General features: G+C 28.8%; 1 protein-coding gene across 1 annotated transcript; it reads right to left on the reverse strand.

Annotated features, from left to right (window-relative positions):
* Positions 1-15: 15 nt before the first annotated feature.
* On the reverse strand, positions 16-14,553 carry LOC132950483 (egalitarian protein homolog). Its single transcript, XM_061021971.1, has 7 exons — positions 12,891-14,553; positions 5,177-5,257; positions 3,813-4,057; positions 2,836-3,033; positions 2,679-2,768; positions 2,522-2,616; positions 16-2,443 (listed from the first exon to the last, which is right to left on the reverse strand). The coding sequence occupies exons 1-7, from the start codon at positions 14,106-14,108 to the stop codon at positions 2,190-2,192; spliced, it is 2,181 nt and encodes a 726-aa protein (XP_060877954.1). The 5' UTR covers positions 14,109-14,553; the 3' UTR covers positions 16-2,189.
* Positions 14,554-15,185: the final 632 nt, after the last annotated feature.

Here is a 15,185-nt window from a genome sequence, read left to right on the forward strand (position 1 = left end):
AATGAGTTTATCATGTCGTTTTGTTAAATATACATTTTATTTTTATAACTTTGATTAGTAAATAAATAACACAATTATGTTTTAAATAAAACTTGTAAGAGTGAAAATTATAAATACAACCAAATTTCTTAAAGTTAAATTTTAATATTTTTCTAACAATAATAAAATAATAATACTTAATGACATTATCAACGCTGATACATAAATATTATAATATTAAGAATATTGTTAACAATGTACAATAACACCACTCAAGGAAGACAAATATTGAAATATGGTTAGGTTTTACCAGGTGAATGTAAGACATTTTCTCTCTAAGTTTTAAAAATGACATAATATTATCAATATTATCATGATAATGTTCGACATTATTTACTATCATATGCAATAATACAGGGAAAAAATTAACCCATCCAAATTCGATTTTATAACTTAGATATAATGGGTGTGTGTGTGTGTGTTAATACTACCTGCCGGTAGTCTGCGCATGCTTATGTATATAAAATATCCCAACTGTCATCGGTGGTTATCTTCATATTAAAGTGACATGGTATGCTGGCAATTTAATTAATTTAATTATTTAATAACACTCGTTATCCTGCATTTCATTAGTATCAAGTTTACAGCTTTTCATTGGGTTTGCCATGACTAATATAAATATATAGTGTATTATGAGGCAAACTAGATACAATGATGTGCGCAAGCCTTGACAATATTTCAGAACGTTGCCATCATACCATGTTATTTTACCATGATTATCTTAATGATTTATAAGATAGACAATATTAAGTTGCAGAATTTAAACAGTTCACAAACAATTGAGTGTAAAATATACATACATAATATACACGGAGAGAAAATGTCTCTTAAAAATAGGGCCCGGATTTAAATGCTCTAAAAATTGCTAAAACTGACTATAAAAAATGTATTTTACCACAATAGAGCCCTTAAAAATTGACATATAAATTAATTTTTTTAATGCAATGTTTTATTAAGTACACCTACTGAAATTTAAATGTACAATAAATTTAAAATAATTTACTAAACATTTATGAAAAATAAAAAACCAAAAATTGTTAAGAAGTTCAGTGTTTATAAATTATAATTACGGCCTACAAATTTTATTATTGGATACATATTTTTTCCTCTATTTTCGAACTAAAAGGATATTACCCCCCTACCCCTAGAAGGCTAGGAGACGAATCAAATCCGCTACCGTTACAGTAATACTGACCACAGTATGATATACAAATATGCACAGAAAAATGCAACAAAAAAATGTTGAAAAAATTCAAATAAACCCAAACATGCAACAAAATGTAAAATAAAAGTTTCACCTTTGAAGTATCTGTTTCATGAATACCGGGCTCTACTAATGATCATGTCAGGAGAAAATGTCCATCTACCACATCAGGCACGTATACAGGGGGAATTGAGAATTTTCAACCCATCCTACCCAAAATCATTTTTTACTTATATAATGGAACATTTAATTTGTAATTCATTTTTGTTATGATTAACTAACCCCCTCCCCTCCCAGAAAACAAGTACAATGTACATGCTTGCGTTACTCAAGTTAAATAGGTGTAGTATAGTAAAATGTCTACTTTCAAACACCATGCATTCATTTTTAAATCTCTAACAGGTATACACACCATACCTTCCACTCCATGATAATTCATACATACGTTCATGTTATTTATTTTAATACATGGACTTCACAATGCAATACTATAGTTTAGGTTAATACTGTTTGAGCAAACAAAGTCAACTATAATTAATTTTTCTAAAATCTAAATAGGCACGTCGTGATGCTAGCGCAAATTTAATAAAAATATAATATTTTTCAGTCTAATATGTCTAACCGCCTTGCGGATTTTCTTTTTATTGCTGTCAAATTTTGAATATTATTTATAACCTTTGCTATATCGTGACACAAAATATAACAGGTATAATAATATTATGGACGGATATTGTACAGACTCAACCCTGTTAATTAGTTTCTCTATAGATATTATATACACAGACCCAGATTTTCCAATACCACTTTTTACATTAATCAAAAGCAATATGAAACCTGGTCGTAAACTAAGCAATAAGGCTCAAAGGCCATGGCTGGGCATAAGATTTAAAAAATCTAAATAATAAACCCAAAGTATTTCTCTCCTTTTGTTTCCAACAATAGTGGATTATAGTGGTTCAGTTTGAGTAGACATGTCAACAGTGTCTGTAGCAAAACGGCACGTGCATTTGCAACTCATAGGTGAAGTATTTAAACTATCTGTTTGGTCTGGCTCTGCATCCATGGCCATTGTCAACAATGACTCTAGACGCTCAATTTTTTCCAAACGATCCATAAGTTTATCAGATAATACATCATCCAACCTTTCCATAGTTTCAGTAAGGCTTAGCGGTTGTTCAGACGCAATAGACTGGAATTCCCCTTTTTAAAATATTGAAAGTTATAAATAAACAATAGAACAAAATTAAAATTAAAAAATTATTAATATTAAATATTTACCAGATGCAGAATTATCTGATGATGTTGATTTACCACTGATATTGCTGTCTAGACTGAGGAACTCATTAGAATCACAGTCCTCTCCATTATATTTCCTATAAAACATGATTAAATAAATTAATAAATTAATATTGATTCAATTATTTTTACTTCTTACATATTTTTTCCTTCCATCTTTTCTAACTTTTTTGCAACCTTTGTGGATCCTTTTAACTTTTCTTTATCTTCTTCAGTTAATTCCAAATGCCTGCAACCATAGTTTAGGTTTAAAGAATATTTAAGTCAACATATTTAATTGATATTAATCAAAATACCTTAATAATCTCAATTCTCTGTTACTGAGAACGACATTTTTGCCATTATCAGTAGACAATTTCTCTTTAAGAACTTGCAATTCGTTATCAATTTTACGCTGGTGCTTGCGCTTTTGAACATTATCTGGGGAAATGTACAAAAATGCTTGTTCTTCACATAATTCTTCGAACAGTTTAGTATTGGATGGATGAATTTGACTGTAAACAATAAAAAAAAATTAACGTATTTATTTTGAAAAATAAAACATAAAAACATGATAGTAAACTTTTCAATAGATTAATATAACATATAATATTAAACAATTTCCTTAACATTGAAGAAATTGTGTATGCCATAAGGTAGTTACAAAACTAGTGGGGATAGGAAATCTGAATTAAATCCAAACATTAAATATCATCCAGACATCCAAATCCTAGTTTTCATCAAAATCAACTAGTGATTAGACAGATTCATTAGAGTTAGTGCGAATTAAAACTAGTTGTGGGATATTAGGAGCTTACAAATGATAATTTAATTAGGTATATTTATTCATTAATCTTACAATAAAATTAATAAATAATACATTTTTTTGTTTTTTTTCTTATAGAAATTTTTTAATAATATTATTTTTAATAAATGGGTTTTATGATTGATTATAAGCTATGATTATATTTTCAAAATTTACTCAGATAAATAACAGTTTTGAAATAAGGATAGGTTGTAATTCGGATATGAATATTACCATTAACTGTAATAATATTTATATATATATATTATATATTATATAAACAAGTCATATTATACATTACAGCATAAGACAGTGCAATGTCAGTGTGTTCTGTCAATGTGTCAGTGTCATGAAACCATATAATATCCTAAACTACCTGCATAATGCACCCTACAAATACTATTATCAAATTACGTATGTAGTCATTACTCGAGGGATTATTTAAATAACTTGTTTAAAAATAATGTTAACTATATATAATATACTTACGCAGATAAAATTTTATATAATTTAGGCATGAGAGTTAGTACGTCACTGGCAGCGTAAGCAAGCATATCCTTAGATAATGGCCTCCGTATCCAATACCTTGAATCTTTTTTATTTTGAGTTCTCAATTGATCCTTGGATGAGTTTATTGGCAAACCATACATTTCACATATGGCATTTAGACTAAGATTTTTTGCCTTATAAACCGGTTGTCCAGTTTCTTGAAATTGAATAATAGCAATGGCAGCCTAAAATTGAAAAACATGTCATATACTCCAATATTTTAATTTATCTATACTATTATGGCCAAAATCTAATCTTACAAATTAGTTGCATATGCCAAGAGTGATAAATTATTATCAATAATAAAATTTAATACAATTGTGGGTATTCGTTTAGTATGTGACCTACCAAGACAATTATCTATATTATGACAACATACGAGTGCCGATCAATTAAAGCAGCAAGATAAATTTTTCAAATTTTTCAAATGATACAAAAACTGTATAGCTAACCATTTTTAAAAATAAAATACAATTTTTTAATAATAAAATAATCTTATGAATAATCTTATGTATCTATAGTATTCATACAATTTATTTTGCTGATATTTTGTTTGACTGATTTTGATATTATTATATGTAATCATGTATTATTTTATGTGTTTCTAATTAATTGAATAATTATTAACATAATTTTAAGATTTTTCATTTGACTGTTTTTAAATTACTTATCGGTCTGGTAGGTCACATACTAAACAAATATCCAATAGTGCCACATGGAAATGGTCATATTTATTGTAAATATCTTGTCATAATATACTGAAATATGTAAGTACTTAAAACCAACAAATGAAAGTATTCAATAATATTCAGTAAAAATTTAATAAATTTGTATTAAAAATATATTTAAATTCCAACCATATTTACTTCTAATCCCGAGTGACGATCACATTACATTGTAATTACTCAAATTAGGTTCGGAAATTCTACTTTACGAATCTAGAAGATTCGAACGACAGTTTAACAAAATATTTTAATTTCATAGCAATCATAACTATACCATTATTTGCACAAATCAGATCTAGACACGAACATTCGTGAATGTAATAAAATTTAAGCAGATCAATTTATTATACCACACGAAACAAAAAAACTGTTACAGGTTGCACACAATAAATTAAATTATTTCATTTATTCTGTGTCAGTTGTTGTGTGCCATAAAAATATTGTGCGGGCGTAAAACAAATACGACTAGGTGTGTTTGTTTGAAATAGGTAAACGATATAAGCTACGACAACATACAGATATACTTTAAACTTATAATTTATAAATATTTTTTTTCAATAATAGCACTACCGGACTCACCTGAATATCGAACACGTTTTTCATTGCAATGCCAAACTGGTTGTACAGGTTCAAACTTTCATTTCGACAATCATTGATCACCTGTAAATACGTGAAAATACTGAAAATTATATATTTTATACTTTTGCAGAAGTTTATAATTAATTAATAATTTGTTGAAAGTAATAATCTATTATTTCCTAATTTATATCAACTTTTAAGTCCCGTAAAATAAAATGAAAAATAATAGAAAATAAAATGAATAGGTCGTAGTTTGTTAACAGTAATAAAACTGTCATAACTTATAACTCTTTATTAATCACAATTTTTAGATTATTAAAACTAGACTACTTAGTACATAAACTTTAAAACCTAGGAAGGTCGGAGTGCCACAAATGGGCAATGTCCCCCTCTCATGAATTAAATTACATTTTAACATTATATCATGTTTGTTTATTGTAATACTTTTTTAAATATTTATACTTTATGTAGTATGTACAAATTTTAAGTGTACTATGTTTTTATTTAAATATAATAAATAACCTAACCTAACCTACGATTCTTAAGATCAAATAATATTACTTATTAAAATCTTGCGCAAAATCGGGCAATTTTAATTATGTTTTTTGGTTAGTTGTTAATGCACGTTAATAGACGGAATAGCTTTGAGTGTGACAGCACGGTACAAATTCGTATTTAAAAAAAACACAATTTCATATTTATAGCGATGTAAAAATATAGATTATATTATGTGAATCTCAACGAGGATCAACTTTATCTATACTTGGTAATTACTAATAATTACTAATTGGTTGGTATAAATATTTCGATGTTCTCTAAATTTTTTATTGTTGATTAGAAAGGCGTATATAAATTACTACTTATTGTTCTCAAATCCCTTCTTCCTATTTTTTTAGATCTTTAACTGATTTAAGTCTAAAACTAACTTAATTTCAGGCAGCAATATCAATAATTGCTATAGCACGTGTTAAAATTAATAAAATACATAAATTACATACTTATTTACTTGATATTGTGATATATTTTCAGAGTTCTATAATCCATAGGTAGACACGTTTTTTAAAAAAGAAACCATTTGGTGGCTGAACCAACTTTAGGGATTCAAAAATATCTGTGTAACGAAATAAATATCTATGTTGTTAAAACACGGAATACCTACATTTAAAGTGCTGTAACTTAGCTAATTTTGCAGGGCAAGGAAAGTTGCTTGAACCACTAAAATGCATGGAAAAAAATTAACTAGAAATATGCGGAACAATAAAAATTTACTTAAAGAGCTTAGAAATTTGTATTAGGTACTAAATAGTAAACAGTAAACATAACCAACTAAAAAACAAAATTCTAATTGCATGGCTCAGCGCAAAGATATTAAGTGTCTTCAATCAACGTTTATACATTGTATGCAATTTAAATTTGTTTGGTCAAAAAACTAAGGAAATGTCAAAACATTTTACTAACGTTATTCAAGTAAGTATACAAGAAAACAATTTTTAGTTTAAAAATAAAATGTATAGTTAGGTTTCTAATAACTTAGATAAGTTATGTAGATACATTGAATATAATGAATATTACAAGTTATTGTAATTGTATATTATTATTTATTGTTAACTATTTTAGTAACGACTTCTATAATCACAAATATATAATGCTTAATGTCAAAAGGGCCAGGCCCGTATAATTAATTAAAATAAAATAAACGAATTGAACGAAAAAAATTGAGTGTAAATTAAATGTTTTTAAATCGTTAGAATGCAAAGACTACAAATACGAAAAACATTTTAAACTTGTTTATTTTTAAATATAAATATCATTGGTCCCAGATGTAATCTCAAAAGAATCTTACATGGGATTTTGAAAGGGAGCAAGTATATTTAACCAACATCAGCACACGTATAACTGTATAAGTATTTATATTATTTATAATTTGTTGGTTTAAAACATAAATACGCTACAAAGAAGTAGAAAAATGTTTAACTACGCTCTAACACTTTGGGCCGTTCTTACAATGTCCGGTAAAGTGTCGGTTAACTTTAACCGGACATTGTAAGAACGGCCCTTAATTGTTTGTATTTCCGTAAGGTAAACTAAGTACATGACAATATAACTATTAAGTATTAACTCTAGATATTTTGATGAGTGATGACTATTTAAAAGTTAGTAAGGTAAACAAATATAGTACAATGCATGACTACTGACTAAGTATTTAATTACATAATATTTTAGTTTCCTAATTTATTCGATTGAAAACATTAGGTAAATAATTAATTTTAAACATGTTAAAAACAATATAGAATATCTGAATATTCTGAATTTAGAGGTACATATTATAACTACTAAGGTCAACTTAAATTTTCTAAAAATTATAATATTGCAGTATTTTATATATTTTCTAGATATTAATCACTAGGTACATATTATAAGAATTATGTTTGAAATTTGCAGTATGTACTTATGGTCTATGGCATATTGTTCAAAGAGTACATTATACATTTTGTAATCTAAAGTCAGCGCACGTCACACAATAACCCACACACTCAAGCGATATATATAGGAACCCTAGACTCATCCTACTCTATAAGTTTATACAGTTTGTTGTCCATGTTTTCGTAATCAAGTCGATTGTTTTCATTAACAATAATTATCATTCCCACTGGGTATATAACTAATAAGAATGCCGTTTTCGCCTGCCAGTCGTCAATGACCTCGACAAAGTTATCAAATACATTTTACCAATCCCCGCCACAGAGGAGTGTAAGCACGGGTGTTTACCGCGCGACTTAACTGGACAACTTCCGCACATACATACCACGCGTATAATAATACTATTATGTATGTATACACATTACACACCCATTCAATATAGCAGGACATAATAACAGTTACGAAACATTTCTTCAACCTACTCTACACTAAACAGCAGCACCATAGGCATAAACGTGAACAAGAAACGTATTTCCATTAAAATCACGCTTTATAGAAAGTACGATGATTGAAACATTTGAAACCATATAATCCAATCACCATCATATTATGATTTAGAAGTTCAGAACAAAACATGAGAAATTAATTGAAATGTAATAATTTTGTTTATTCCACGATCAATAAAAATCAAATAGATTAATTTTCGTTTTAAATTTTAACTACCTAACAATTAAACAGGTAAACAACCCGATATAAATACGGGTGTTTAAAAGCCCTATTAAATAATTTTTGTTATTTTGTTGTACCTCAACAGATATTAATCGTAGAGCTTGGGGACGTCAAAGTAAATACTTAGGTCAAAAAAATTTTTTTTTAAAAAGAACACAATATATCTGTTGCTTGAAAAAACGTTACGCTTAAAAAAAGTTGTGTCCGTGTTTATTGATAATTTCGCTAAAAATACAACTTATCAGGCATCTTGAATTAGATTTTCAAGCTTTTTTATATACCGAGGTTAAAATTTTTATTTTTTTTTATATCAAAAATAAAGAAAATGAAATAGCTTATAATTAGTCATAGTTTTTTTAAATTACATATTGTATAGATAATAATTATATAAGAAATAGTAGAATTTTAAGAGAACGGCACACTCACATGTGTTGTCTCCGTCTTCACACGTACGACATAGACAAAAGTCGTTTACGAAATCTGAGTAAAACTTGCTCAATTTTGGTTTTAGAGTAAAAATACCTATTATAAAACTCAATTGTAACAATATTTCTGAGGGTAAGTCGTTGCGTTATTTCCATTATACCTAATTTAACGTTCATTATATCGTTTAGAAATAGAAAAAATTTCAACATTTTAAAAATACCTTTAACTTTTCAAAATTTAAATTTAAAAAAAAAACTTAACGACTTGCTCTCAGAAATATTACCACAATTCAATTTTATGATAGGTATTTTTACTCTAGAACAAATATTGAGCGAGTTCTTCTCAGATTTAGTAAACGCCTTTTGTCTATGTCGTACGTGTGTAAGACGGAGTCAACACATGTGAGTGTACCGTCCTCTTAAATGTCTACTATTTCTTATATAATTATTATCTATACAATATGTAATTTAAAAAAAACTATGACTATTATAAGCTATTTAATTTTCTTTATTTTTGGTAAAAAATATAAAAATGTTAAGCTCGGTGTATAAAAAAGCTTGAACATCTAATTCAAGATGTCTGATAAGTTGTATTTTTAGCGAAATTATCAATTAACACGGACTCAACTTTTTTTTGAGCGTGGCGTTTTTTCATGCAGTAGACATATTGTGTTCTTTTAAAAAAATTATTTTTGACTTAAGTATTTACTTTGAAAAACGCCATTATTATCTTTTTCTATCACTATGTACACTAATGTTGTTAATCAGTATTTTATATTCACTAATTACAATATACAGCTGTAAATATGTATAATTATAGGCCTATAGTATTATCTATGGTCTATCGTCTATGATGAATACCTAAATGTACGAGTTAAAAGTAAACAAGAGAGTATATTACAACAAGTGTTCATTTACATGAGTTGTTAGATTGTAATTTACTAATTTATAATATTTACAACAATAACTATTACCTATTGAATAAAATAATAAAATAATAATTTATAAATTAATAGCTATTAATTGATATTAATGTAACATTAATTAACTAGTATATTTGGTAAATAAAATGTTATTATAGTCTATCACAAAATATATGTAATGAATAATGATGTGAACAATGAATGCCTTACATAATTAAACATCTTGGGCCATAGCTAAGTTTAATTTTCAAAGAAAGTTATAATTAGCTTAATAAAATTATTATATTTCTTATTTATGCAAAGTAAGATACTAAAAAATGTTAGATTAAAGTTTATTATATATCACAGGTAGACTAAAAGTACAAAAAAAGCGGGTAAGTGGATGTCGCTTTGCTGAACAGTAGGTTACAAGAGTGTCAATGTGTAATAGATCGTATTAAACTTGAATTCAATGATATAATATCATTGTATAAGAAAAACGATTCTGAGTGGAGACTGTTTGTCAGTCTGGATTTTTTATATTGTTATTATTTATTATAGCCCTTAAGTTGAATTAATATTATAATATTATTATTTTTTATTCGTTGCTATGGTGATAAACAGAGCGTTAGAAATTAAAATACCATTTTTAGCGGTTTTTCATAATTTGTCAGTAGTTTCTACCATTGTATTAAATAAATATTGAGAAAATCAAAAATGACCTCTCTAAAGTACCATCTTGATCCAATTTGATCAAATCTAAAAGATAATGTACTATATGTTGAAATCAATGCACTCCTTTTGGTGAAAATTGTGTACACAGGATAAAAAAAAATAAAAAATAAACACCATTGTAAAACCACTAGCTTCCTCGCTCTGCTCAGAATCTAATAACATTTTATTTAATTTAAAAAAATTACACATTGTCTGTGTTGCGTGTGGCCCAGAGAGAGAAAACAAACAGTTTGTTGACAATTGACATTCTCTCAACGTACAAATTAGAATATCTACCTAAAAGTATATATTATTATATAGGTACTACTAACTCACGTAACTATACTTAACTTTATCAATATACTTAGACACTTGTTGGTCACTCCATTGATAAAAAAGTAATTTCCCAAAGTACTGCTCTATTGTCTCTATTATCTTTAGGTATTTGTGTCAGATGCATAAAATACCTAATTTAAGATAAGAAAAAAGGAAGTAAATATATAGAAATAGTAATAGATAGGCTATAAATATTTTTAATTAATCTAGGTGACTTCATATACTTTTTAAACACGAAGAACTGCTAAGAATGTGGAAATTTGGAGACCACAAGTTGGTCTATTAGAAGTTGCTATATTAGGAGATAAAAGACAACATAGACAGACCATTGAGAAGTACCAATGAAACCCAATTATTATATACATTATTTGTTATTTAGTAATCCAAAATCTGCCCAACTTATTATAAGTGGCTGTATGACAAATAAAATAACGGTACATACTACATTCCTAATAATGTTTTATAAAAAATTACACAGATAATGTTATAGATCTATACATTCTATAACAATTTACATTTTACACTCATAAGTAATAACATTATAGATTCATAAATTCATTACATTCTGGAACCAATTTTAAATATCTTATTTGCTGTGTATATCGTTTTAGTTTTATTTCTTGTATTTAGTTACCTAGGTATTTTATAAGTCTAAATGAGTAAATTGTTGGGGGAATAATTATATATAAAAATATAGGTAAAAAAAATCTATAAAAAACGTAATAGAAAAAAAGTTCTAAAAATGAAAGCCTGTAAATGTTGTCTCAGTTACTACATTTTAAAATGTTCATAACTTGCTTTAAAATTAAAATATAAGAAAAAAACCTATGAGATTCACTACATAATTCTTACTTCTAAATTTGATAAAATGTCAATTCACTCTAATATTAAACATATTAACATAGCTAGTTAAATTAATTATTTAAAATACCCATACGATTTGGAATTTGCTATGTTAAGTGTTTACATGACAGAATCAACACATAGCATTCTCTTAAAAGTATTAACTTTTAAATTTAGATAGATAGATAAATACATACCTATACTTGTAGTGAATAATAGGTTACTACGGGGGTTACTATCTAAAATCATTTTTTTTTTAAATTTTTATGATAGAAGCTTACTTTTGCTAATTTTATCTAACCTATTTATAAAAAATACATGTTTAAGGACTAAAATCTACCACTGAAATAGAAGTTCTGTCAAAAGATAATTTTTTTGCTCAAAACTCCCAATTACTTAACCTAATTTACCAATTGCACTGAATGTAAAAATCGTTTACAGATTGTGAAATATAAGCCCGAGTATAAACCTAAATAAAAAAAAATAATAATAGGGTCTCGGAAACCATATTTACCACAAACTACATAGTAGTGATATCTCCATACATGAATTGTCATAGTTGATATCTGTCGATTTCTATACCATCGAGCACAGATCTATACATTTTCATGTATATTATATTTGTCTATAATATTATAGGTACCTTATATCAAACACAGATTAGATCTATAAGTAGGTAAGCATTATAGAAAAACTCTTCAATAACTTATGTGAAGTACGAGGTGAAGTATCTTCATAGATAATTACTAATCTGTAAGCATTGATAAAACTGATTCTCATAAAAATATTATTTTGGAAGCTAATTTAAACAATTATTTATGTAGTTTCCCGGTGAATAATTTAAATACAATTGGAACGCTGGCAAACACAATTTATTTTTATTTGTTGCAATTTAATTTAAAGAATCGAGTAGGTAGTAAGTAAGTAAGACATATTACACTATTATTCTAATAAAAAGCTTAGTGTCTATAAAAATATAATATGTTTAGTAAATATCGAGTAGATACCAATAGCTAGGCTGAAACATTAAATTACCAAAGTTAATCCAATTACCTATCTAGTTTAATAATCCCAAGTGTAGGTACCAGTGTAGAAATATCAATAATCAAAGTAAAACAGGTAACTACCCATAAAATCATGAAAGTTTTTTATTGTCTTTAATAGATTTACTAGGATAACTATAGATCCTTTTTGAATTATTAAGGAAAATATAACATTTATCAAAATTTTATTTTTTTTTTTATGTAGGTAATACTTAATTAGGTAGGTAGTAGATAATTATTGTGTTAAAATAGTGGGTATTAACTAAAGTAATAGATATAGGTATTTAGTTATTTTACTAACCTTAGGTATTTCTTCACTTTCTAGTAGACTTTGTAATCCACTTTTAATTAATTGTGGACAAGCAATCAAATCAAATATAAAACATGATCCATCTTCATTTACTACTTGCATTAAGGTCAATTGACCATTAGCTCCAATATATAGACCTTCAAAATCTATACCAATAGCTGACTTTTGTGCCAAAATTCTGTCGACAATATTTGAACATTCTTTAGTACTTGTAATTACTTTGATATTGTTCAACATTTTTCCTTTCCATGCATCACTATCATCATAACCATTTGGTATTTTGTTATTTCGCTCAGTGTTGTCTGCAATCGTTTTCATAACCAAATTGTTAATTCTTTGTTTAAGGGATTGATTATTGTTTGGTATTGGTTTGGGTAGTGGCGGAGACATAGGCGGAGTTAATGGTACAACTTCTGTAGGAATTCTAACGATTTTAACTTCTGGTTTAGGACCATTTTTGGTCAACGTTATTAAATTGGATTGTGTATTAAACTGTTCAGGATACATTTTCAAAAATGTAAACAAATCTGATGGAGTTTTAAAAATCGGTGACCAAGTATTTTCTGTAAAACGCAAGGAAATACTATGGAACATTTGATCAGTTAACATCGGTCCTTTGCATTCCAAGCATTGCACACAAAATGCTAAAAGACGTTTTGTAATTTCTGGATCAATTTTTGCTTCACGTTGGTCGCTGTCATCATACATTTTACGCTCCAGTCCTGCATACTCAGTTAGTATAATGGTGTCTTCACCCACAGTAAACACATCAGGATATTTCATCAGAAAGTCTCTGAATTCTTTTATGTGTAGACCAGATATTAATCGGATTTCTGGTGGAGCTTGAGAACGGTGTCCAAGTAGGCATCGAATCGGTACTTCAGTTCCAACCCCATATTTTAACAACTTATCTTTAAAATAATGTACGGCTTTGTTGTTATAGTTAGTTTCTGATTGTACAGGTGCAAATAGCTGAGATGCGGCAACTAGGTCTCCGTCCAAAGTGAATAACGACGGGTGCTGTGACAGGAACTTCTTTAGGCCTGACTGAGATCCGCCAGCGATTTGTCGCATCTCTTTGGTAAATCCCTTCGAGCCAAATTGGCAACTTAGGTCGTGCAGGGATCGTGGAGTGCCCTTGTCCACCAATTTTTCGAAAAAGAACAGCAGCGTTTCGTTTCTCACCGATTCGTATTCCGAACTGTCCATTATAATACTATGTTCGACCCTGGTGGTAATTATCGTTATTGCTCCGCTATGTGGCCGGTGGTCGATTTGATGGTTTCAATACAGGTATTTTATTATTTCCATTGGTAGGTAGGTAGTGGCAGCCTAGCCTACTGTCGCGTAGACCGTCGGGTCGCCCCGAACAGCTTCGACTCGCCGAGCTGATTCATTTTCGGTAGGTACTTAGTTTTTAAAGACGAGAAAAAATTAAAACTGAGAATAGATAAAAAAAAAAAAAAATAACGTTCACCTAAACTACACGTCTACACAGCACACACACCGGTAACACCGGCCGACGGAACGACGTACGAATACCAAAATACTATGAGTATTGGCTGGCAGGAGCGGCGGCGCTAGTGCACTGGCACAGTGGCACGTCTGGCACACAAAAATGTTAAAACACCGTCGCCACTCGCCGAGTGCCGACGACCGTCGACGACGATTATCGCGTGCGGTGCCGGCCGATGTGGCGGGTCGGCGGGAGGGGGTCGACCTTGAACATCAGCTATCGACGTTGGCAACTCTATGCCAGACAAGATAATACGCGGCGACTTCAACTACAACACACTACACACATACTTCTATTACTAGTATTATATTATAGAAATCTCTGTGAACTATACAACTTACTATCTGCCCAGTGTCTGGTACTCTCACTGCTGTACGGTATAATAATATTATTAAGTCGTAGGTACATAAATTCAATCATTTACATGTTTCGTGATATTTATTTATGCTGGTATCGATTGGTTTTTTTGATACAAGTATCAGTGGCGTAGACAAGGGGAGGGGTGGCGTGGAGGTCAGACCTCCCCCCCCATTGGCTCTTTATTACCTTAGTAAAAAGTTTTGAGAGGATGAGAGATTTTCCAATTTTCCCCTCCCATTTGAATATGTCGTTTTTTTTTTTGATCCCCCCTCCCCTTTTAGAATTCACGTCTACGCCACTGACAACTATATAACTCCCCTAAATTGCTATAACTGTATTATATTACATATTATATAATTCGTACTATAGTAAAATTTGAAAATTTGAAAATGTTAGTATAAATATTTAGT

The sequence above is a fragment of the Metopolophium dirhodum genome, chromosome 8, assembly GCF_019925205.1.
Source record: "Metopolophium dirhodum isolate CAU chromosome 8, ASM1992520v1, whole genome shotgun sequence".
Taxonomy (NCBI): domain Eukaryota; kingdom Metazoa; phylum Arthropoda; class Insecta; order Hemiptera; family Aphididae; genus Metopolophium; species Metopolophium dirhodum.